The sequence below is a fragment of the Orussus abietinus genome, unplaced genomic scaffold (assembly GCF_000612105.2).
Source record: "Orussus abietinus isolate OABI.00-Male unplaced genomic scaffold, Oabi_2.0 scaffold41, whole genome shotgun sequence".
Classification (NCBI taxonomy): Eukaryota; Metazoa; Arthropoda; class Insecta; order Hymenoptera; family Orussidae; genus Orussus; species Orussus abietinus.
In genome coordinates, this window is record NW_019394496.1 from 905306 (window position 1) to 932150 (window position 26845).

At 48.2% G+C, this 26845-nt stretch overlaps 1 protein-coding gene across 1 annotated transcript in view; it reads right to left on the reverse strand.

Moving 5' to 3' along the window:
* The window catches only part of LOC105699937 (PDZ domain-containing protein 4), a 152637-nt gene extending 126043 nt beyond the window's left edge, over positions 1-26594 (reverse strand). The window contains exon 1 of the mRNA XM_012425390.1: positions 26398-26594. Within this exon, the coding sequence (XP_012280813.1) occupies positions 26398-26418 (21 nt within the window). The 5' untranslated portion in view covers positions 26419-26594. The remainder of the gene's footprint in view (positions 1-26397) is intronic.
* Between the last annotated feature and the right edge of the window lie 251 nt (positions 26595-26845).

The window sequence follows — 26845 nt, forward strand, 5'->3', positions numbered from 1 at the left end:
AGACGTCACCTTAGGAGGCCAGGAGGGATCTCGATTTTATACCAACGATTAACTTGCCACCTGCATTCCTATCGCGGTCGAGGAACGAGTCCACGGAGGGCGCTGACTTCGTTTCACCGCCGTTGAGACGCGCATGGAAGAAAAGATATTTGCACGTTTAGCAAAGAACGGCGCTGCTGATAAAAGTTTTCCTCCTCCTGCGGGAATAATCGCACCGACAACAAAAATCTTTGCAATTATACCGAATCGTAGATTTAACCATTCTTTCAGATCTATAGAAAAACTGCTCATTAAATTAGCAAATGAATTTCTTTCAACGGGCAAAAACATATTGTTGTCCCTACTCAAACGAATGAGTGCCATACAATTTGTCGCCGCTAGAAAAGAATATTGGAACCATAAATGGATTTTGTGTTGCCTCAGGGAAGTAATCTTTTTTCGCACTCAACTTCGGTGGTTCCGTAATGCCGTCACTTGGGTTAAGTTTAATACTTCTAAAATATATACAGATGTAGGTTCCAAAAAGGGCAAATCTATTGTGCAGTATGTTACTAAGCTTCCTTGGGGTCTAAGGGGCACCTCTTTCGAGAAGAAACCACCCACCGTCCACCCCATAACGGTACCATGTAAGCTTCACGTACATACCCTGGCGAACTTGAATGCCTTCCTTGCGGATGTTGTGCTATTACTGAACGATGGGAAGGCATTCGTGTCCACTGGTATACACCGGTGAGGTGTTTGGGCAGAGGTCCTGGTATCGGGCAACACGATGTTGCGAAACGGCACGCGCGTGACCGAATTGTAAACTATCGATGGGGATGCGATTCCCGAAGGCCGGAGGGAGGCTTTGACCTATCTATAGAGAATTCCGCGAGGGTTCGTCCTCTTTCGCTACCGACTGCCCCAAGATAAAAATCCCGTCTCCCTAAACACCTGAGCCCGTCATAAACAAGACACCTTGTGAAGACGAACAATTGATCGTTCTGCTGCTCCGCTCACTCCCACGCGCAAATCAAATTTTCAAATATTTCAAGTATCGTCATTGCCACTTTGTAATATCTCGCGTTCGACCTAATTTCACTTGCAGCGATACAAGTAGATATTTGTTTAAGAATTTCTCGTTAGGAAAAGTCCCTATCGTTACTCATTTATTATGACCATTACGGCAGGAAAATAACTGCTTATTCTAACTGGATTTCACACATATCCACGTCACGTCGCAAAATTGACGTCTCCGATAAACTTCGCAGTTCTTTCAAAAAAGTTAAAAGTTAAAAATCTCTATCTTGTTCAGGGGTGTTTCTATGCCTCACGCTAGAAGTCGCTGGGGCAGGTCAGTCCCCGTCGGGGAGACATTTAGGCGCCTTGGCTTTTAAAGAATACCGGAGTTCAAGTCCGATAACCATTTGCCAGCAAGCGAGACAGAGGTTCCCCGGAGGAGCTGAAAGACCGAAACTCCTGATACCCTAACGAAAGACCCCACTCGAGAGCTACTTAACACCATCTCCCGGGGAGGTCCTCAAACACGGTAACCTTGAAAGATGGCGGAGCACGACTTCGAGGACCTTTCAAGACGATCGTGGATCTTGCGGCGGTGTCGAGCCTGAGCCGTCGTCGGAACGTCGTCGCTCTCGACGGCTTCGATCAAAGGGCCACAAGTGGCGACGCTCACGCGTTATCCAGATACCGCGATATGTCACACATGTGAATGGCACTGAAAAGATGACGGGGGAAGAGGGGATCGAAGGGAAGGAAAGATTCCGCAAAAAAATTTCGTAAAAAATCTCTCGCGAAGGGGCTTCATTGTAGACTCAAGGGCACCACGAGGGCGGGGATGAACGAATATTATTAATATTTTAAACCCTCAAAAATTGAAATATCGTGCATATCTGTTAAACTTGGCATGGCCCACCGAAATGGTCGTCCGTTTTAGCCACCGTCCAAGTGACGCTTTGCCCCGAGTACAATGAAGTCTTAAGAAGACCGACTAATCGTCGCCGGTGTCTCGGCTAATTAATCATTCGACCCAACAGAGGCGAGCTTAATGAGCCGCATCCGACTACACTTGATGCATTGGTGCCCCCGACAACCACCGAGGCCTAACGGATGCCATTTTGAATCATCGGGTCCCCCAAGAAACTCGGGATCCAAGCTTAGAGAATGCGTGGCGACAACGGAGTTGTCCATTTCTTTCCTCGATCTACGCGTCGCCTCTATTCCACCGCTCGCACTTATGGTCGATTAATTCACTTGAATTGCGCGGGATAATTAAAAAATTCTAGGAACGCGGAGGGGCACTTCAGAGATTTCACCGGGGCCGCCTAGCAATTACTGCACTCTCCGAGAACGACATTCCGGCGAGCAAAAGGCGCGAGTCGCGCAGCCTCGGAGCGGAACTTCCGGGTCACAAAACGCGTAGCCCTTTTTTTCAAGGGAGCCGAGCAAGACTCGTCTGTGGCACGTATTACCGGGCACATAGTGCACAGCCCGAATATTAAAGCGCGATGAAAATCCACGTCGGCGAATGTTCCAGGGAGATATCCCACCCTACCGGAGACAATTCCGCGCCCAGGGTGCCACTTGTTCCGCAGGACCCAAGGCCCAATGTTCTCTGCGTTCCAGTTTTAATGGCGGGGATTTTCGGAAAAAAATTACGAGATTCGAGGATGAGCCTCGGCCCCAAAAACTAGGCTACGAGTCACGATTAATCCAATCGAGTTCATCGCGTAAAGTTAGGTAAACGTATGAACAAGTTTCGAGCCTCGCGGCATTATAACGGAGATAAATGAAAAATCACGCGTTCGTTGTGCCAATCTTTCTTAAAGGAGAAATCTTCCACGCGACGAACAGTTCCTTTATGGAATCGACGTCGAAGGTGGGAGGTAACCCACGGATTGGAGCAACAAACACGGGGCGATGAAAAGGAGACGGAACGAAATTAGTGAAAAAAGCAGAAGCACGGACAAACGTGCAAGAGAAAGAAAAGGCAGTCACGGAAAGGAAGACAAGGAATCCCGAGGGGAACCCAAGCCGGACCACAAAGGTGGGCACCGGCCGACCTCGCCAGTTCCAGAAACCGAAGAAAACCTCCGCTCGGGATGAAAGAGGAAGATGAAAAGTCGGGAGCCCGCGAAGGGGGTGGGAAAGGGAGCTGGAAGGAGAGGAAGAGAGAGGGCCCTTGTTTACGTCTCTCTCGTTCTGGCCAGTCAACGGACAGAGCACGAGTTCGACTATGAAAGTTTGAGGTCGTTAACCGACAGGAGGGCGATCGGCAGGGAGAGGGAGAAAGAAGGGAGGAACGAGGGTGGAGGGTTACAACGGGACGCTGCGACGGGGGCGGCGAGGGGGGGCCGAGGTCTCATCTTTATTGGCGCAAATGGCAATTATCTCAAGAGCGAGGAGCGTCGGAAAAATTAAAGCACTTCTATCTGCATCTCTCTTTTGCCGAGCCGGCTACCTCGCGCTCTCTTCCTTTCTCTCTCCCTCTCTCTCTCTCGTGTTTTTTCTCCCTCGCGCTGTCTCCGTCCCCGTTTCTTCCTTTACGTCTCTCCGTCTCGCTCGGCGAGTTTTCGCCAATTCACCTCCTTCGACGTAACGAACCGAAGGGCCGAGTGCCGCGTCACGGACTTCCCTACCTCGCAAACGACTAATTGATGCGACCCCGTAGGAAATCATTCGCGACAGGTGCATGCGCGTATGTAAGCCTGAACGAGTACTCGATCGGGAGAAGATCCGCACGCAGGCGCGATCGAACAATATCCCTGCATTATTTCCAACGTCAAACCATCGGCAACGTCCTCCTTCGATTCTGGCGCCATTCAAGGTGAGCCACCGGAAGCCGTGTCCTTGTCGATACGTAGCATCGAAAAAAAAAAAAAACGGGCAATTTCGATGTCAAGACATTAATGTCACGAAATGAGCAACCTCGTTTACAAGTATAGCCTTGTATTCGATTCCTTTTGTTTTCATTTCTCATTGCCGCGCCCCAAACGCGTCTCGGAATAATATACATCATTATATGCAATATACTAAATTGTATAAAACTTATATGTTTAACGATGTACCACGCGATAAGTGAGTCGACCTGCAGACAATAGCGCGTTCCTTTAAAATCTTGACGTTCCCGTGACACAATTTACGTCCTCGAATCCGACCACTTATTATCTGATGGATTTCGCTTTTTGTCGACTCTATGAGAATCTAAGTCGAAGCCGCGCTTGCCGGGGAATAGTCGATCGACGGCGTGGTCGGTAACAAGGTAAATAACCTCCCGATAGGACCGTCAAAGTGCATTTGCAGCCGACGGGTTCGCGGCGACGCGTTTTTACGCCCCCCCCCCCCCCGACGTTTGTGCTTTAACGGGGGAACATTTGAATTTACTTTGCGCATTTATTAAACGCCCAAGAGGCGGGGGGCGAGGCGTTCGCATTTTCCGCGTGCTTCGGGTTAAAGCCCCGCGCGTATTTTCCCTCATCTAATGAATTTGCCATTTACGCGTCGGCCGGGAGAACAAGGCGCACAACGAGAAAACCGGGTCGTTAAAATTGTAAGGACCCCGAGTCTGAGTATAGGCACCGAGAATGCGCGGCCAGACTCTCCGCTGGGAGCAGAACGCGGTTTTTGTGTCATCCCGATCAAAGGTGCGAAAATTGCCAAAGCCGAGGACGAGAAATTTGATAAGTCGCGGATAAGCGATAGAATTAGGATATCAGACGACGCGTCCTTCTTGGTGCCGTTGTCTGATAGCGCCCCGATCAGGGGAGGACTCGTTACATGACCCAGAATGGAGGGCACGGGGATTGTTGGCTCGAAGGGTAGCGAAATGAACGGGGTGAGGCCGTGGAGAATCGCGGTCGCCGAGAAGGGGTTAGCGAGAAAATAATAATATTAATTGAACCCCTGAGTACGCCTCGTTAAGCTTCCGCCCTTTGCGAGGATCCCCGTCTGAAATATCTCCTGCGCTCGCAAGGAAGGACCCTCAAAGTCCATTATCGCGGTTTTCGGGATGAATGGACCTCAAATTTCGCCCGTTCACCGTGATTCATTTTATTTGCAATGCAATGCTCCCTTAACCCGAATAATCGACGCCGGGTCTTAACGTCTAAGAATGCCACCCTGAAGGGTAGACATGAAATACGCGTTCGACAACGTCAGCGCCGAATATTCATACGAAATCAAGGTGAAAGATATTCTTTCGATCGTGAAAATTTATGGTAGAAAGTATTGATAAACTTTGTACATTGTATAATTTTATTCCAAGTACAACTACAAAGATATGAGGGTTTAAATTTCTATCCAACGTTTGTGAACGCGTGAACGAGTTTCGAACTTTGTATATTAAATATATCCACGAGTTTATTGCAAATGTAGTATCCGAATGAAACCTCCCATATATGTTTCATGCATTTATTACGATTCTTTCTAACGGTGTTTGGAATTTAAAAAATGGATCATTATTCTAGAGTAGACAGAATGATACTATTTTCCGCACACAAGAGCTTGTTTGAAAATGACAAGCTATGGCCTTTTTGAAAACATCCAATTTTACGTTGCAAGGGCTGTACATTTTTCCTGGAATCTATTTGCTGAAACGCAGTCAATCAGCGGTAACATCCTACGGATGGGCCGCTGCATGATTTGGTTGATAATTTCTATGATCGATACTGTAATTTCCGTCGAGTACCCATCCAAGCACCTAGTAAAGCGGCTTCGCTCGAAACGCTCGCACGTTCACCCGTAAATTACGTCGTCACGTTAAATTGATTATACTGTGCACATAAAATACTAACCATCAGGAATCAAACATCGGAGAAACAAAGAGGGCCCTAATGAGATATCGATACAATTTTCCAAAACACCGTATCATTCCAAAATAAGCCGCCTACTCGAACAACAGAATGAAGTGACGAGTGGGAATAAAAGTGGAAATAAACAAAAAATTGAAGAAATGAAGTTGATCCTGAAACATTGCGATAATAGGATAATCCGATTTGATTTTCAGAAAGGACATATTCCTCAAATCGGAAATAAAAATTCCAAATTAAACGGATCCTCAGACAGAAACATGTACCACCCTTCGCATTCCCTGAAAGGAGCAATAACTCCGGGCGCACATATTCCTATAAATAAATAAGGGTGCAAAAAACGAACAAAGTAGAGGTAGAAAGCAGCTCAAAGGGGAATCGAATGAAAGGTCTAGCTGCGCGCTTGCGCTATCTTTCTTCGCAGGGCGGAATTTTCATCGGAGTCGCGCCGCTCGTTTTCGCGCGACGTAAGAACAAAAGGAAACGAAGGAAGAGCAAAACAAAAACGGAAAATCGCACGCGGGCAAGCCGTCCGACGGTCAAGGCCCGTTTTTACGAGGCGAGCTCCCTCTCGCATTACCTCCGGAGTGCTATTCTCGCGATAATTCCCATAATAGCCCGTTAACAATGGCGATTCGGTATGAATGCACGCGCGTCCATTTCCGAGGGAAAATCGAATCGACCGGGCGCTTTCACAGTTTTCCCCACACGAAAAGGGAAAAAAAAACCGTCCCATCTCGCCCGCGAGAAATTCGAGCCGCGACTAAATCACCGAACGAAAACGCAGAAGGAAAGCGTTTAAAGACCTTAACCTGACCTAACCCAATTTATGTCAATAAAATATAACAATAACCTGATTTTCTTCTCTATTCTCGTCTTATTCTAAATAAAATAAAATAAAATAAAAATTAATTTAAACATAATCGACAATAATTGAATTTAAGCGGAGGAAAAACTAATCACTTTCTTATTTTTGGTACCTAGTATAAGTTATTTTGAAGATGTCGAATCATTTATTACACGTTTAATTCTCTCTCTGGAGATTTAACGAAAGTGCCATGAGCTGAACTTCCTTTTGCTCCTTAATTCTGGCAAAGGAAATCATGTAGGAAACTTCAAGGACGGATAAGGAGAAAGGGGGAGAGATAATGATCCGTTCGATGGGAAGTCGATGCCGGGTGATTCATCGGCGCGTGAATTTCGGGATATAAGGTTGAGTATCGTGTCTTTTTCGAGAAGGGGTCCACCGCATAGGTAAAGAGTTCCCATCGGCGCTCGGTTAAGTGCTCCGCAGGTTTACCTCGAGCTCACCTTTTCCGGGTTCCTGCTGTTCGGGAGATAGAACCGCAGAGCGAGAGAAAGGCCGGCTTAAGGGCTAAAAAGAGGGATGGAAAACCGTCGAGAGGAAGGCAGAGTAAAGAGGGAATCCAGGGGCCCCCGAGGTGGGGTAATTTCCAAGAGGACCAGCTTGAGCAGAAGCCTCGGCAGATTCGCGCAAATGAGAGAGCATGACCGATCTGGCATGGCGAATCCGAAGAGGGGCGACTCGCGACGTGCACTCTAAGTACAAAATTCAGACCTTTTCCTGCCTAAATTAATCCTCGGTTTCTCTTCCAGGTCTTCGCGGTGCCCTTATCCTACCCTTCGAGCAAAACAATTTAGAATTCCAAAGTGGACTCGGCTTTTCCTGCATGTTCACCCTCCCAGGAAACGAGATACCACTTAGCGAAATAAAAAATTCGAAAAATAAATTCCAGCCCGAAACGCGATGTTCCGTAACTCTTTGTCCAAAATGGCATGCTTTAAAGAGTCAACCGGAATCGCCGTCGATATTTATTTCTCAAGAAGTCGGGATGAAATCTGGTTATCCCTGTCCTACCGTACACCCTACCGAGTATGCTATGCTCTAGTCTACCCCACGTAAAAATTCCCTCGGTCCACTCGTGGCGGCAAACGGGTAGTTTTCCCTTCGCCTATCAGGCTCAGACACACCAGGCACTTCGGGCCCCGCGATCCAACCTCAAAGAACAATTCTTCCCTGCCCGCAAACGACCGCGAAATATTTCCCTCCCCCATTGTTCGCGGAAGATTTCTTCCCCGGAGCCCGGGTCGGGTTCCAGGTTCCTCGGCTCGGCGACCGAAAACTTTCCCGGAATTTCCCTGAGTGCTCCCATTTTCCCGGCAGCGCCAAGTCCTCCTATGAAAGCCATCCAAGACCGCGTCCGGAGAGGCAGGAGAGGAGTCGAAACGAAACGAGAGGGAAATCTCATCCCGTGCGCAGCCAATCATTCTGCCGCCATATCCGGTGTCCGTAGAAAATCCAGTTTCAATCGAGCAAACAGGGCCGTCCTCGTTTTCTCCGCGGTCTCCTCGTAAAACGTCCCTCCTAAAAGGTTTCTCCGCTGCGTTCGTTGCTGCACTTGGCGACGAGAACGTGAACCGTCGATCGCGTCTCTTCTCTTTTCCGGACCCAACTCGACTTATTAATTTCCTACCAACCATCCTCCGCCTCTCAATTTCGGCCGGACTAGCGATAGTCCTTTTTACGTTAATTTGCCTCGTTTGTCTGGCTTTCTCGTGCACGGTCATTTCATTTCCCAACATAATTATTTACTATCACCACCAATAATTGGTATCATCGCCCCAAGATATCCATTCGTGCCGTTTTATTTTTAAGAACTTGACATAAACCGGTACGACGCAAAACTGTCGACTACGTCGCATTCATTCTTGAACGAGTATCGTAGTTTTGTTTCACATCTTGCGTAGGAAATAATATTAATTAGCACAATTGAGGGGCCTTGATACCCATCCTGACTGGCTGAATCGATCGTTGCGCCTCTTTCCGAATTCATGTGAACCTTTTAAGAAAACAGTGCGCGTCATCAACGCCAGTAATAGTCACTTTACAATATTGCCGAGTTTGTTGTCAGATGATGGTTTACCACATTGTCAACAGTAACATCTCACCAAAGTCTTTATCGGTCTTTACTCGGTGTCTATTTGATGTCGACAGATCCCCCTGGACCGATGTCACTTCGAAATCGATCGTTATCGAGCGTTTTCGAATGTTTCAGAGAATTTCAAGCTCATTGTAGGTTTACGCCACTCAATTAGGAATTGCTGTTACCGACCAGGTCGATCTACCGCTCTTTTATTCCCCGCACGTTCGACCTGGCTTAACGGAGACGCTCACAGATCCAATCTTTTCCACCAACCGTTCCACCAACCGTTCCACCCGTTGCCAAATCACCAAGTCCGCATTAGTCGAAAATCATGATAACGCCAAATGTTTCCTGACTCATGGAGCTATCGGGGACCTGGAGGGATGATTCAACCAATTGTGACCGCAGCTTCCACACAGTGCACGCATTCGCAGATCAGCTCTCGAGAGCTGCACCGACAGCGCAATTCCCTGGAGCGGCGTAACATTTCGCTTCCACGCGAGGTTCCCGGGACAACCTTATTTTTTCCCGGTGACCTTATTTCCCGGGGATGTCGAAACGACTCGCAATTAAGCGAAATAAGCGCGATCGGTTGCCGGCTCGAGCCACCGATCGGCCACTTCGATCCCGAAGTGGAAACCAATTCGACGGGTGCAGACGCAGAGAACGAGGGCGCGCGCATGTGCAGTCGCGGGATATAAGTGCAGTTGGGTGAAAATATGCGTAAACGTGCACATATATGTGCAATTGGGTGCCGGCAGATCGTTGCCAGCTCAAGTTCCGAAATCTTGACCCGAGGTTACTTAGGCACGTGCATCAAATGTGCACGCCTTAAATTTCTATGATTTAAGGGTAAACGTGTACCGACACCAGACAATATATATATATATATATATATATAATAAAGAAAAATAAATAACCGGTACGTCATATATATTATGAAACGAAGTTATCGACTTGAACATCATATCCTAGCAGGGTTGCTGCACAACGTGGAGTCTGATTAATCGTTGAGTAAATTGATCGATTAAACAATTAAGGATATCATTGAAGGTGGTTTGGAAAATTCTGCCGAAGGAAACGACGCGACCACCCAGCGAGCAATGTTTCTTAAGGGCTGCTTCCCAGAGAAGTTTCCAAGACTCGGGATCCCTTACCAATATCCACCAAGTGCCTTTGCACCTCCAATCGCCTCCACCGTTGCGTATCTGGAGGACGACTTGAAATTTATCGGAGTCTCTCGAGGCCTTTTTAAAGCCACCCCCGTAACGTTGGCGACCATTTCAAGGGCCCCGAGGAGCGAGGACGCTCTCAAAGGAGAAGGCACGAACAGACGGAGGACGCGGGAGAGCAAGAGGAGGCTCTCTTAACGTCACGCTAATTTCGCAGGTCCGACAACGAGTGATCTTCCGAGGTTAGCGCCACTCCTTGCGACTGCTGCTCCAAAGGAGAGCCAGGAAGACTCCTTGAAACCTTTTCCTCGTTCCGTCCCGCGTGAAAGGTCGGAAGGTCTCTGCCCAACCGAGGGAAAATTATTACGAAAAGCGTCCATCGCGAGACTACGACGACGGAGAAATCTCGCCGGTTATATTTACGAGGAGAAAAGCAACCAATGAACGATCGACCATGCGGAGATGGGAAGTGAAAATTTAAACGCAAGACGCGAGACGCATTTTCCGGGCCGACCTCGAACGAAGACCAAGAAAGGTCCCTCTTCGTCGGGTTTCGTCGTCGACGTCGAAGTCGGCGCGGCACGTCAGGGTAACGCGAGGGTTAAGCCTCCTCGGACAAAAGTGCGCGGACCACGTGGGCTGCCACTTCAGCCCCGAAGTGGCGTCGCACTCGACGTCGCGAACAGACGACGCCCGCACCCCGCCGTTAACGCACCCACTACCCGGCGTCGTTGCCGTATAAACGCGTCGCGTTTCCCGGGTCTTTACCTCCTATTAATTCTTCCTACGCCGAGGCGTGCCCGACTAAAACTCCCCACCGAAATTAAGCCCGAGTCGATCGTTCCCAAGCGACCCGTTTCGCCGGAAATCGTGTCATTTCTGTTCGTATTTACGCGTTAACCGACTTCAAAATCACTGCCAATTTGGAAAAGGATTGACATCGGACGACGCGTTTTCCTCGCCCAAAGATCTCCTACGGACCAAGTGACTTCACGGGGAAAAATTACAAGAATTACCTAATAGAAAATTATCAGCGAAAAATTATTGCTTGAATAAAATAAAAAACTTGAAAACAAATTCGGTTGAGAGTTATGTCCTTCGTGTTTTGAATGTATTCGACCAGGACTTGTACTTGAGGACTGGATGCTTGTTCTATCAGGGCGAACCAAAAAAACACTGATCTCTTAAGCAAGTGCTTTCTCGATTATAGGGGATAGGAGGTTGTAAAACAAAAAATCAAATTTTTGTTGGAAAGATATAATTAATATAAATTATGTACGTCATGAAGAAGGATCCAAAATGTCCAACATCCACAAGCTTGCCATTTTTAAGCACATGAGAACCACGTTCACCTTAAATTCTGACTGAAACGCCAAGTGAAACAGCCCCGTAAGTATTTCCTACACCTTTTAATTCCCTTTAGATTAAAATGCCCTCCGCAGCCTACTAACCCCGTTAATACAGGAAGATTTTGATTTACTCGGAAGTCCCTGCCAGTCCAAGTTCAATGTCCGCGGCGCTCCCTCGCCCCAGTCGCTTAATCGCGCACCTCGTACACGTGGAGCGGCACAAGAGTACAATTATTTGCAAAGGGGCAATAAAGTAGACAAAGAGAGCCGTCACACCACGTGGCCGCGTCGAGGTGTACTCCACCCTTGAAGTGGGCAACGCACTCGACGCATCGACGCGCGCAGGAAGTGCGGAGGTCCGAGGTAAGGACAGAGAGCCCACTTGCTCGAAAGCGGCTTATCATTTAGCCGGGTGTGTGCCGTAGAAAAATACGGTTACCGCAAGCACACATTTCCGCCGTATTACCTAGCGGGATTAGCCCTCCACGTGTCCTCGACGTCGGGGACGTTTATGACGCCTTGAGGAATAAGTCATAAATCCTCGACGCGTTGGCGCACTCGGCGACGCCGCAGACGCAGTAATCCCCAAGACACAAGGGTTATTATCCTTCATAAGCGACCGTGTCCCGGGATATTAGTAAGATACACCGAGGCTCGCCCCAACGTTCGGACCAAAATTCGCCAACCTTAGGTTCCCCTTGCCATAAGCCGCAATGCAGGGAGAACGAAGCGCACGGTGCGACATTAAATGCAGTATAAAAATTAATATTTTTAATATCTCGGATATTCGTAGGAAGATCAGTAGATACATTAAAAAGGTCTTATGCCGGTTGTCACATACTTGTATATTTAAAAAAGGACAATTTTTTCCTTGGAGCTTTTATAGCGCCGTCAAATGCGAGAGGAGCGCTCGAAATGATAAGGTTTAACCTCGCAAGCAGCGAGTCGCAAAATGAAATATCGTCAATGACGGTAATTACGCACGCGAGTATAATCCGCGCGACGATTTCACCGCGTGCACGCGATAATTAGTTCCTTTGTCACGTTATATCGCGCATTCGCGTCCAATTTGCCGGAGATTTTCCCCGGCGTTTCGTTTCCTCGGCGCCGTTACGTTCCGCGGTGCGAAATTCATTGCCGGCGCGTTGATTGCTTTTCCTCCTTACTTGAAGGCGTTAATTCGCCTCCGGGGTATCGACTTCGGCCACTTCGGGGTTTCACGACATGTTCGCTAGTAACGGAAAATACTTGTCAATGTACGAGCATAACGGTACCCGTCGATGAGAGATCCTTCTCGAAATAATAACCTTGAGGATTTACCGACCGGCAGGATCGCAGGATGGAGCAAAAATTTAACGCTTCTTTTTATATATAAATATATAAATCGCGTCACGAACCGCATTTCCATTGACGTCAATCGCCGCCCCGGGCGACAGCACGCTTTGGAATATTTAAAATAGCGGACGTTGGTGACTCTCCTTTCGATAAGAAATGATAAGAATTCCTGTACTAGCTACGCGTTTTTGAGCTCCGATACAAATAGCTATATGTACCTTCTCTCAAAAATTATATGTCACGTTTGATCGTTCAACTTCATAGAAATTTCGTTTTAACCGTACCTATGTTTAATAATAAGCGTACAGTAAAAATGTATGACAATCACATCAATAAACGATATTTATCTATGGTACACTTAAAGTGAACGACAAGCCGCGATATAAATGTATGAGGAAACGATCCCAAGTATTAATCTCGTAATCGAGATTTTCAACACTGGAAAGTGAATTACATTGTAAATTGCATCGTCCTCCTCTCGACGAGGCAAATTTTGTGTGAAACTATTTAAACTGGATATTCCCAGGTCCGCGATATTACTCGGGTAGACGGTCTCTGAATCCAGTGAATATGGTCACAAAGCCGTAAAAAGCGCGCGCTTCCGGGATCTCTTCATTGGATTTAACGAAGGTGGTTTCCGGTGCAATAGGAATGTTAACGGAAGCGTACAGGGCCGGTCATTAATGCCTCGCAGTTATCACCATCCGGTTTTCTTGCATCCGTAATCGCCACTCCACCTATACTCCCCATGAATGTTATTAATATTCATTTTAACTTTGAAAACGTGACATAATACAAATTTAATAAAATTATTGTCAGGCTTGAGCACTTCAATGGGACCCAACAACGACACTAACTGGTTTCAATTCTTCGCGATGAAAGGGTACGACCTGCATCCATGATTAATCCTTCGAAAAAAAGAAGCATTCCCAGTCGTTGAATTGCAAACGTAGATTCATGAATTTGTCATGAATGGTTACCTATTCCGATACACCGGTTTTTTTTTCTTCTTCTAAGGGAACATCTAAATTCAAAAATCCCGTTTTGCAAACGATGTCAAGATCGCTTTTCTTTAACCTTCTTAAATTTTAACTTTTTTTTTTTTCCTTTTCTTTCCGTAGAGTTCACGAAAACGCTTTATGCGACTTTCCCAATGAGATGACTCTCGGATGTTAATTGTCAACCCTTCGAACAGCAATTGATTTTCGACTACGACCTAGCATTCCAGTGCACCCCGTAATCTATCGTCCTCCAGTACGAATACTTTACCAATAAAGTACCCCCCGAGAATTAATTATCAGCCCTTCGAACCGCAATTGATTTTCAAGGACGACCTGACATTTCAGTTATCGCGATCGATCGGTTCATCCCTCGGTGCGAATACTTTTCCAATACAGTAACTCTCAGAAAATTAATTATCAACCCTTCGAGTGGCAATTGATTTTCGAGGACGACCTGACATTTCAGTCATCGCGATCGATCGGTTCACCCTTCGGTGCGAATACTTTTCCAATACAGTAACTCTCAAAAAATTAATTATCAACCCTTCGAGTCGCAATTGATTTTCGAGGACGACCTGACATTTCAGTCATCGCGATCGATCGGTTCATCCCTCGGCACGAATACTGTTGCAATGAAGAAACTCTCAAAGATTAATTATCAGGCCTTCGAACCGGAATCGATATTCGACCACGATTCAACACTTCGGTCGCCATAACTAGTCGGATCGTCTCTTCGTACCCCCCTTCACAAGCAGGTGAGAGACCTTATTAACCTAATGATAAATCACGGCAATGGCGGAGCTGCGGCAAGCCGGGCTTTCCGGGTAAGGAGATCGCAAATGCGTGGCAGGATTTGCGCGTTATAATCCATCGTGCTAAATGCACAGGGGTCGGGGGTGAAATCGAGTCTACGCGAAAGCCCGATCCCACCTTTCCGCGGCCTCTCGCCCTTTCAGCGCTAATGCACTTTCGGATAATCAAGACGGAACCGGAGGTGCCAAGGTTGTACTTCTAAACCCCAACGAGAAACCTTGCAAGAGTTCCGAAAGGGAGGAGAGGTTCTCACCACCCTTTCCACCCCGCGGTTCTCTTGCAAGTGACGCGAAGATTGGGAGTTCGAATGAATAAGATTGAAGGATGCAATTACCGACCTCTTCGGGAAAAGGGAACGGCTAACGCGCCCCGACACCGATATTCCATGGGAGGAGGGGGGATGTTTTATTAATACGTCTCTCCCCCCCCTCCCCCCGCCGGGTGAAAAAGCAGTAAAATAATTGCATAAAAACCGGGGGCCAGCGGGAGCGGGGCTGGGGAAATTCGATTCCTCGCAATTACGGCGCTAATGTACTTTCAGAGCCGAACCCGGAGGTGCCAAGGTTTCGCGCACCTAAATCCTTAACGAGAAGCTTTTGCCAAGGGTTTCAGCCCGAGAACTAGCACCCCCTCGTATCTCGATTTCCAAGAGGGAGGCGACGATTAGAAGTGCGAATGAATGAGAGGGAAAGACGCGGTTGCACTAACCCCATCAGGGGAAGGACACCTCATTTTGCTGGGTGACTCGCCAATACTTTGAGGATACCTAAAATGAGGGAGGCACGTATTCCGGTAGCTATATCACCCACGATGGAAACTATATAGGATAAGGATTTAAAAAAAAAAAAAGAAAAAAATATTCGAGGACTTCATTCTTTGAACGGAACCGCGATGCGAACATTGCACGTAGAATTACGTGGCGTTTTCGTCTCCCTCTCTCTCCCTTGCCTGCCCGCATGTCTGATTCTCGTTACACTCGAGCACTGAGTCAGTACCCACATACGCCACGAAAACAAAAACACAATTCCGCGTCGAAAAACATCGAGAATTTAACCATTTGTACAGAACCGCAATGTCTACATTACACGTAAAATTACGCGATGTTTTCGTCTCTCTCGCGTACTCGCCCGTCCACTATTCGTTACACTCAAGCGTTAATCTGGTAGCCCGACATGCAACGAGAACAAAGACGTAGTTCTGTATGAAAAAAAAAAGAGAATAATAATAATCATTCATCCCTCTCCCCGAGTCCGTGTAAAATGCAATTACGCGCCGTTTCGTTGCTAACGTACTTTCAGGCAATCAAGGCCGAGCCCTAGGCGAGCGAAGGCTTCCTCCAAACACGAGCTCGACGCCTTCGAATGGTTTCCATCCCCCAGCCCCGTCTCGGGCTCGTCTCGACCGGGGATCCCGATGTTCGCCAATGACGCGCGTCCGCCCCTCGAGGGTGCGATCGTAAAAACCGAGAAAAAAAAAAAAGAAAACAAGGCCGCAATTTGGAATTCAATAACCCCGCCCCCGCGTGCCCCGGTCACCCGGCGGAGTGTTCATTTCGCGATTTGCGACAGTCCCAAGGCTCGTAAAGAAAAAGACGAGCGCCATCAATTCGCGGCCAGGGCGCGTTTCCTCGCCGCTAGCTCGCGAAATTCCTATCCGAGCCGTCATCCGAGGCGCCGCCGAGAGAAAGAGAGAGCAAGTTGGCCGGAGTTCTTGGAGCCCCTTGTCCCCCTCAACGCCCATTCGACGCCCGCCACCCCCGGGAGGGAGGGATCGAGGAGAAGTTCCGGGGCGCGGCGAGAGATTTGCAAACTCCGACCCGCGGAACCTATCCGCCCGGCGAATGAAAAACTTTCACCCGAGAAAATCCCCCGGCGCCTCCCCGGCAGGACCGACGATAAAGTGTGTAATAATACAGAACGGGGGATGAACAAATACATGCCGATAATAACTCCGTGTTATTCCCCAGCCGCGGGCTCTCCTTGACTTAATAAACCCCTTTTCGTGGGTTATTTCTCCTCCCGCGGGCATCGCCCCTTTCCCTCCACCCGCCGACTTCCATTTCGGAGTTGCCGAAGATTGGAGGCGCCCAGTAAACCTAAATTACCTCCCGAACTCCCTTCCTCCGCCTTGAATTCATTTGCCCGACCTCGATACCGTTCTCGTCATGAAAACGTCATCGACACCTGACGCCATTCGTCATTTCTCCAACTCTCCATCGCTGGTCCCTACGGTTAAGTTACCCAGCTGGAGCGTACACGGAGGTCTCCCGGTTTAACGATTTTATTTACCATGTTTGATTTAAACCCTCATTTAGTACCTGGATCGAGATAGGCGCGATGGAGGCACGAGGGGTGCTTGGCAAAAGAAAAAGAGCCCGCGAGGAATGTAAAAAAAAAAGTGCACGTTTATGGAGATATATTTTCACCCCGGACTCCGGGACCCGTTGTTTTATCGGGCGCCAGCCGGGTGGGCGGAATATCATATTTATAGGGAAACGACTTTATTTCGACCTGGTCCTCTCCCTCGCTTTCAGGGGCTACCAGGGGAGGAAGGGTTGGCGCACTCTTTCGGCGATGCATTCGCTGCATGTTGCCTCCACCAGGAGAGAGTCGGCTGTTTTACATGGACGTGTTTGGAAAGGGCGTGACGCGGATTTTGTCGCGTCTAATGGGCCCGTGTCCCGACGGGATTTATTGTGACTTTTTAAAACGCCGCTTAATATTTATCGCCCCAGAAACCGAGCATCCCCACCACCCCCCGCGAATTCCGGGGGCCGCTTCAAATATTCAACGCGGCAGTACACCTCGAAATCCGATGTCACTTTCCTAATATATTATACCCGTGGAACGTTCGTTTAATCCCAAAGTGAGATCCGTGAAAAATTGCAAAGGAATTGTGCCCAAGGTTTTCGATTGAAAATAGTAAATCGAGATATTCGGCGAAATTCGCGCTGCGCGGTAAAAAATCCCTCTAGGGGTGGAATACGATGAAATTGCGTACGTAGGGGGGAGGGATCGATAGGCAGGAGTAAAAATCGACGGGAGGGAAGATCAATGACATCAGCAGAGACGACGTAACGATCCTGACCAAACGGGAAGAGAGGAGGACGGAAGCGCGGGATGGAGGAAGGGGAGGGCAACATAGGAAGAAATAAGAACGCACAAAGAGAGAAATCATCCCGGGCTTTGTTTTTCAGGAAGAATGGAAGGCATCGGATAAAAAGAAGACCGGCTGTGGGAAATCCAGGTGAAGACGGCCGATGGAATGAATTGGCGTTACGGGTGAATTAATGCGGTTATTGGCAGAGAGGATAACGGATAGTAATTCGCGGAAATAACGAGGGAGGGGGCGGAAGGCGGGTGAGGGAGAAATGCGAGGAGAAAATAAACGAAGCCAATAACAAAGTGCCTTCGACTGGTCGCGTTTGAAAAATGTGCCTCAAACCGGGAGGACCTTCTATTTTCATTAAAGAACGCCCAAGCGGACAGCGAATGGGAGGAGAGTTCGAGAACACAATAACCACTGAAAGAGTGCGCGGGTGGCGGGGAGGTGGTGATATTGAATTGAAACAAATAACCACTGCCGCAGAACATTGGCCGGCGCGAAAGAGAGAGAGAGAGAGGGAAAAAGGGAGAGCGAAGAAAAGAGAGAGAAAAAATAGCTGGATTCCTCGGGCCGCGAAACGGAGAAAGGGGGGGGGGGAGGAAATTGAAGAAAATAATACATAACACGCCCCGGTAAAGTGCACACCTATTGTCGCGGTCCAGGGGCGCATCAGACGGGAAAAGGAGGGTAGGAATAAAGTGCAAGAATCGCGGATATACAAAACGACCACCCCCCCGAGAGGGGCAGAGACAGCCTCGTCTGCCGGTAAAACAATAACCGCGATAATAAAGGACGAAACGTAGAACCGTCCATACGAGGGGCACCAGCCGTACGCGTATTTTCCCGTCCTTCGAGTCGCACCATTCAATACGCCCGGCGTTAATTGGCTTTCCTCATCGGCGACGTCCGTGGCAAAGTAGAATTGCACGTCGCCTTTGTATGCCTCGGACGTGCGACGTCGTCCCTTCGGGGTCTCTTAAAACAGGGGTGGTCGATTCGACTTTAGTCGGGAGAGCGAGGGAATAAAAGAGAGACCCGAGATAAAGGAAAAGGAACCCGAAGAAATCGCGGCGGATGATAATGTAGTCGGTAACGTCGACCGGTGCCGTGCCGGCCGGAAGAGGAGGGGGCTCGAGAATAAGGGTACGAAACGGGTGTACAGAATTCATAGTTCGAAGAGAAATCAACCTTCAAAACGTTGGCACTGGAGTTCAATTATTGTCGAGAGAATATTAAAAAATTTTTATTTTTTTACGGATAATCGGGAACCAATTACCGTTAACGCTCCGTTACATGTAAACCCCGAATTTCGGAATAACCGTGTCCTTGCTCGCTCTTAATTAACGGCGGAGATTGATTAACGAATGGTCATTCTTCTGCGGATTCTTCTAGGAAACCTCGAGAGGGTTCGCCAGTCTTGCCCGCGCGCACTCATGGAAGCACCGCCAGGGATTAACGGTAACTTTGTGGATTAATTAGCGATTAAGTGTAGCCCTGGCTAATGTGCCGCGAGTAATGAGCCTTTATACGAGTACACCGATATTGCCGACGAGAGCAATTAAATCGCGCGCCACGAGCCGTTGGATACATATCCGACGTCGGTACCTCACCGAGGCTACGTATGAACCCCGAGCAGCGGGGAAAGAAACGGGAAAAAAGGAGAACCGCGAAACGGAGAAGGGAAACGACGAAGAGAGAGAAAAAGAGGTAGGAAAAGGGTACTTTCCATTTGTCTCAACTTTTCTTGGGCGCACTTCGCGGGATTTCATTCGACGACGGAGCAATGTCGCATCGAGTATCCCTCGCGAGATCGCTACATTTTCTCAATTAAATTTCGCACCTTTCTGCGCGCTTTCACTCTCGACAAGACCTAGTCGGGATTTCCTATACCCCTTTAGCACCCGAAAGGGTAACGCAAAAGCTGCACCCTTCATACGTTTCGGATACAAAAATAAAATAAGGTAAGCGAAGCCCCTTTCCTCTAATTCATGAATTCTAGCGAATTTGTTAGGGACACACGAAATGGATCCACTGTTTGTTAATTCGTTCTACTTGTCATTCCTAATTGGCACTGAAAATATACCCTGCGATGTTTGCAGTTGACTCGATCCCTCTAAAAATACACAAAAGTGCATAAAAATTGCAAGGACCGCCCGCGTCGGTGCCGAAATTTTAGATTCACGTAATAACCGGGATCCTCTAACAAATAATCGCGGGTTCGCTCATATTGATACGCGCTCCAGGGTTATGTTCGCTAAAGAACTGACCTCGTTCCAATTATTTGAAACCAATTATGAATCGAATTAACTTCGGGGCGGCGATGAATCGCTACGCGTCCGATTCGCGTTCACGGCTCGACTATTATGTACATTACCGTCGGCATCGGTTAAAAGGAGCGATTTAAATCGATGACTAATGACGGCGAAATCGATGATTTTATACGAATCGCGAATGGAGCGATTCCCGTGTAAATACGCATTTTGCAACGGCACGTGAAATCAGTTTAATCAACGCTCATTACACAGTCACCGGAGAAAATATCGACGCGTTTATACTACGTTAATAAGATCCACATCCATTTACGAATTAATTAATTTCTCCTCTGTCGTGCTCAAACAGGACGAGTTGACATTTAAAATCGTAAAGCGACAAATCCGCGTGCAGTTCATTAGAACTTGTCGCGAATAGAACATCCCAAACAGCCGCTTTCCATTTCTCGCGCAAATTAAGGCGACATGTTCTTTTTTACACTTTACCATCTGAACATGGAGGCCATAAGAAAGGGTTCCGACCCTGATGAAATTTCATTTCTTTGCAATTCATTAATAAACATTTTAATTTCTTAGCCAAAAAATAAATTTCATGGCTATCAGGACCTACCTTAGAGCCTTCATATTCACGTGGGAAAATTTCAAACGATTCGATCCATCCAGCTCGAAGAAAAATTTCATAAACGATTTTACTCCCCAAATGCCACTTTCATATCACCTTAAGTCGATAGGCAGATACAGGTGGATCGATAAAAGGAAAGAAAAAAAATAGGTAGGCGAGGATGAAACGGCCAATGGAGAAAGATCCAGAGGTCATCGAGACCTCTTCCGAGGATATCCGAGACCCGGTCGTCTCTCCACACGAGAGCCCATTCACGCTAAATTAAGCGATTCGTTATCCGAGGGCGCGTTAATGCCGAGGTGAACAGTCCGCGCCTAATCGCGCGGTGATAATAAGGTCGAGGAAGGCATCGAGAATAGATCCAAGAACCCCCGGGAAGATCAGAGAGATCGGGAAAGTCATTTCGAAGGGACATTCGGTCGCAGGGTCCGAGGGGTGAAATTTTGGTATCCCGGCAAGGGTCCTACCCCCCGCAGAGAAAGAGGGGCTCTCGGCTCGAGCTCCGCCCCCGGCCCAAATTTCAAGCAACCCCCCGAATTCCCAGCAACCGGACGAAGAGAGGAGAAGGGAGGACGAAGAGAGCCTCTCGCTTCACTCGGTCCCATCAAGGCGCGGGGGTAAAAGGATTCGGAAAAGGAAGGCGAGAGCATCGGGGCGAGGCCGGGCATTCGGCGATTAACGCCGGGGCTTAACACGACCTAATTTCCTCGGCGAGGTGAAGAGGCAAGAGAGCGTGCGAGCAACACGCCCGTCGCTCGGGTAGAGCTTTCACGGAGGAAGACGGGTAAAAATCGGAAAACCGAGGAAAAAAGAACGGAGATCCTCGGACGCCGGACCGCCGAGAAGCGGAAACTCGCACATCCCCCCCAGCGGACTCGCCTCTCTCAGCATCCCTTTAATTAGATCTTAAGGTTCGCTCCAGGGAGATCGATTAACCCGTCGGTGGAGCTCGAGTGGTGGCCCCGCGAAGAGATAACGAATTTCGATCCGAATCTCGAGCAAGAGCAGCGACAGCTCTCGTCCCGCGGCCTCGTCTAATTAAATAGAAAAAAGGACATGGAAAAATAAATTAGACGAGAAATTCTGGGGGAGGGGCACAATCCGAAAAGGGCGAGGGCACCCGGCCAGGCACCGCATTCGAACACTAATGCGCCAGGGCTTAAGCCGGCCTAATTCCCGGGCAAAAGCTCAGACGCGAGAGGGCGTGCAAGGAGCGCCCCCGACGCCCCGGTTTCCCAGGGGAAACTCCGAGGAACCTGGGAGAAGCGGTGGAAAAAAATGGCCGAAAACGTAGGAAAAGCGCGCCGGCCCTCGAGGAGCCGGACCAAGGAGGAGCGTCTAGCTCTGCTCGCCGGCTCGGAAACTGAACGAGACACTTGGAGGGGCAAGAGCGGCCTAATTGAAAAACGCCCTTCACGGAGGAAAAGTGGAAACCTAATAAAGATCCGCTTCGACCGTCGCGGGAGGAAGAGAGAGACAACGGACCCGGTTCGACGCCGGGCTCTTCCGGCTAATTATTGAACACTCGAGTTCGAGATTGTCGCGGTAACGTGTTTCAACCCTATGGCACGAGGAGGAACGCCGGCGATGAGTCCTCTCGGCATCTTTTCGACCTTCTTATCGCGCAGCACTCCGGAGATAAGCGGTCGCCGCGTCCGGCGCTTAACCCGCGCCGACTATCAACCGGGATCGATCGTTGTCCATCTTTTTCCCGACATATACATAATCCACTTGTTTCATCGGTAACGTTTCTCGCCCACGCATACACCTCCGTGCCATCGGAGCGATAACGCTCGCGAAACGCGCATCCGCGTGTACGGCACTCGAAGAGTCGAGCGGGCTTTAAGGTTCGCGTTGAAGGGACCGATCGAGGTGGCGCGACCTCGTGAGCTACAAAATCAATTTTCCTCGCGGAAGATAATCCACTTCGACTTCCGGTTTTAAAACACAAGGAATTCGATATTCTTGCGATATCTCAGGGAAAAAGGATCCACCCCGAGATGGACAAGCTCCTCGTGCGGTGTAAAGCTTAAGGTGATGCGAAAGTGTCATCCGAGGGGTCGGTCGTTGCGAAACATTTCTCCGAACTGTCTGGACGGAATTAATTAAAATTCTACCTCTGTCTATAGATGCCCTAAGGAAGATCCCGACGCCCGTGAAATCTCATTCTTTCAAAATGTTTTATAACTTCTGTAAACACGTTTTAAAGAATAAAATTAAATGGTCGTTGAAACATTCCTTAGGGTATCCATATTCACGTGGCAAGATTTCTAACGATTCGGTACCCTCGTTTCTCAGAGAAATTTCATAAACGATTGACCCTTTGAGTGCCACTTTCGCGTCACCTTAAAGGGTAAACTCGGGTTACCGAGACGTAGAATCGTCTTCCTTCTGCGAGTTCCTTCGATTCCAGGGGGAAGGGCTTAACAACTGCAACTGCGACTTCTCCACCTCGACGTCATCTCGCCTTCGGATCGCCTCCGTGAGAGTGATAAGCGCCGCGTCAAATTTCGCGTCATCTAATCCGCGTATCGATGCCTCCTCCTTATTAATTTCCCGTCCCGGGGATCGCAAGAAGAACGACCTCGTCTATCTGGAACGTTCTCCCCCGGGCAGTAATTAATTACGTGCCACGCGGTGGGAAGAATCGGTAAAAAAAGCTCGCCTATCGCGCTGCCTCGGAGATGCTTGAGCGCGCGAAGAGCCGCGCAAAATTCCTCCCGCCGCGCAAGTCCTGGATACGTATTCCCGGCTCTCCCGGCCCGGATTTTCCCTGGCTTTTCGCCTTCGCTTTTTCCTCGCTTCCTCGGCCGAGCCTCGAGATGTTCTCCTCGATCCGGGGCCGCGATATCGTCGAGCGCGACGAGGACACTCGCCCACGCGATAAACGCGAGAAGCGAATCGCGAGAGCGGATTGCCGGAACCCGCGTGCTAATGGACGGGAGAAAAAGGAATACTAGCTCCTCTTGCCCCGGGATATAATGATCTGCCGTCATCTTGGTTAACGAAGACCGCAGGAAATAATTTTAATATCTAATTAACGGCGCGAGTCAGCTGACCGAGAACGTCAGTTTGCCTGGAGTCGGGAATATACAGGGTCCGACAGAATTCGTGCGGCCGCGGTTTACGCGTCGCCATCCTTCTTGAAAATCGAGTCCTGTAGAATCTTTTTTTTTTTCTACGACGCATCTTTTGCGCGTAATAATTAATTGAGATATATCCAGCCAAGCGCGTCGATTAGCTGAACGCATTGGGGATGGGACGAGTCGAATACTTCAACTCCGACTCGAGTCAAGCATGTATTCGAGATGGTTATTTTTAATGTAATCCGAGATATTATTACGAACGAATGAGAGTTACGAAAGGGAGAGTGAGACGGAGTAACCTACGAAATACCGACCGCGTGTTACTCAATTTACTGCAATCCTTATACTCGCGTACTCACGACAGACTCGCCGTGCTCAATGTATGATAAATACCTCCCTCCTTCACGGATTTGTCAAATAGAATCAAATCTCGAGTTACCAATGTTTTCGTATACGAATAACTGAAATAATAAAGTATTCGATTCGTCACCTCACCGGAACGCTTAACAGCCGCGCTCTGTTATCTGCAGAAATATGGCGTGATCTCCGTTTCACTTATTGCAACTCGATTTCCCTGTAAAAATAATTTCAGGCAAACCATGCACCGCCGAAAAATATTGCACTTTCCGACTCCATTTCCGGCAAGAATAACGGTGCGTAAAACGTGGGCGCAAATTTCATTGCACCCTGTTTAATACGTGAACGCCGACATTTGAATTACCCAACTGGAATCCGGAATGCAAGCCGATATCTGAGAGAGCACTTTTCATCAAGCTCGGCCAAAAATAACCTTACCCTCGTGACCAAGTTAAATTTAATTAAATAAATCATCTCTGAATAGAGGCCGCCGAGATCCGAGGAAAAACGCCTTCGTCGACCGCGGGATTCGCGCGTTAGCGGACAAAAAACGCACTCTTCCCTCTTTGGAATATAATGATCTCCGTCATCTTAGTTAACGAAGACTGAAAAATTCCTTTCTTTCTCTTGATTTTTTTTTGTTCTTTTTTTTCCCCTACTTTTATATCCGACCGCCGCAGTCATTAGCCGAGGGAACAATTTTGCGTACTTATTAACGGCACGGGTCAGTCGGTCCCTCCGAGTCCGCGAAACAATCGACGCAAAATACAGCCACCCGCGGTCGGATTATCCGATTAAAATGCAAACCGGTGAACGGGGGAACGTGTTCCATTAAAATCACCCGAAAATTACCGTGAAATTATGGCCGAATTAAATGCTAAAATTCAAATTCCCCCGCGAGTTAGCCGGGCACGGGGGCCGCCGCGATTCTACGAAGAATACCTTCACCGGCCGCGCCGGTACATGCTTCGAGGACTTCCGGCACTCCCACGGAAAAGGAACTTTCCGAGATCGTTTTTCCTTCGTGCGGGACTACAATTACCCTCCGCGCTTTTGCAATAATAAAATCCACACGGAGGAAAGTTTGGGCCCGCCGGGAACGTGCATGGACGTCAAGGGCACTGCCATACTCGTTACACCGGTTGCACCCGGAGTGAAATTAAAGTCTCCTTCCATACTTTTCACTCGGGGAAACTCGACTCGGGAAAAATTTGAATTTCTCCTCCCCGAGAAGCGAAACGCGAACGAATTACGGGGCGTCTGCAGACACAGGTATCTCGCGCGAAATAAAGTTATTAATATTGGATGCAATAGGCAACGCCTCGGGTCTTATAAGGAAGTAATTGCAAAAAGTGTACCTGCCAAAAATTCTTAAATGGGGGAAAACAAGAAACTCGACAAGGAGATAGGTTTTCCGTATTAAATACTGAGGATGTTAAAATTTGTTATTTATTGACATATTTTTTTTGGGATATACTCAACTTCCCGAGTCATTTTAAAGCATATTCAAGCATATTCGGGCAATAATTTCGAAAAAAACGCGATATCTCATCTCCACTTAACCCTGACTGGGAATCTGTACACAAAAACACCGTGGTATTTAATATTCCAAATTTCTCAGAAACTACGCCCATCTTTACGTCATTTTAGTGAACGGTATCGTGAACAAAACCGTGATTTCCTCGAGATAAAAAAAAAGAGAGAGACATCTTCGTAACAGTAAATACCGGTAAAGCAATATTTTCTTGTCCCCGCAATAATTCTTCGTCGTCTTAGCCCTTAATGAAACTTTATTGCGGCAGGTGAGGTCAAATGAAATTTCGTTCTCGAGATTATTATATTTACTACGCCTTAAAAATAACGATTCGCCATTCATAATTACGGTCCATTACTAGGTGGTACACGTTTCATGTGCACGACTTTTACGTCCTCGTCGCAGCTTCAATAAACATTAAATATAAATCAACATACATAATAATAAATAATTCGCCTCACAGCTTTAATTGTACATTAACCACTGCATGGTACAATTTTCTTTCGACCGTCAAAGTAGTTTTTCAGACCAAGAAAAAAAAACCTAAAGAAAAAAGAGGTTCCGTATCAAAAATGTACTCAATGCACATAGAAACGATTCGTTCATTATATACATTTTATTTTATTCCCGTACATATTACAAGTACGGTAACGCCCTTAACCGTTTTAGTGCCACGCAGCGCGATCGCGCTTTTCTCGTACTGTGGTGAATTGTGTCGCGATGTTTGGTCCCGATCGTCGATTCGCAACGCTATCGCGCTTCATAGCACAATCCGACACGGATTTTTAAAAACCCCTGGCACTAAAACGGTTAATACTACCTTGAAGACCGTAAAGTACCATTTAGTTACCTGGAGAAGTTCAGTACCCAACTTTGCGAAGAACCACTTTGAATTCTCTTTACTCCGCAGCGAGTCAAAAACATTCGCCAAATCCGAATATTTACTGATCTCGGTATCGGAAATATAGAAAGGTCGATATTGAGAAACTGTATTTTAAAGTTACCTTTAATATTACGAAGTCCATGTCGCGCCGGGCCCGGAAGAATGGTCGGCGTCAAGGGGGGTAAGGCACAGTTTGAAAAAGTCTCGGCGGCGCTCCCGGTGTTCCGGCGTTCCGGAGTTCCGGAGGTGGCGCGACCCTTGCGTTCCTCGAGGCGTCACTCGGGGCACCGCTCCGACTCACAGGCTCAACTAGTCAACTCATCGCCACTCACCGAGCACCGCCGTCGCCGAGCGGGTCACTCCGGCGTCGCGGCTCCGTTTCCCGCGTAAATTCAAACCGCCGACCGCGCGCGAACCACCCTCGAACTCGGTAACTCGAACCCTAGTTGCCTACCGATACCGCGTCGATCGGAATTCCTTGCTTCTCCTCGGACGAGCTCGGCCCTCGCGGCCGCGGTGAGCAAGGACTGCGAATTTCGACGCGCGAAGACCTCTAGGAGACTGCGGGG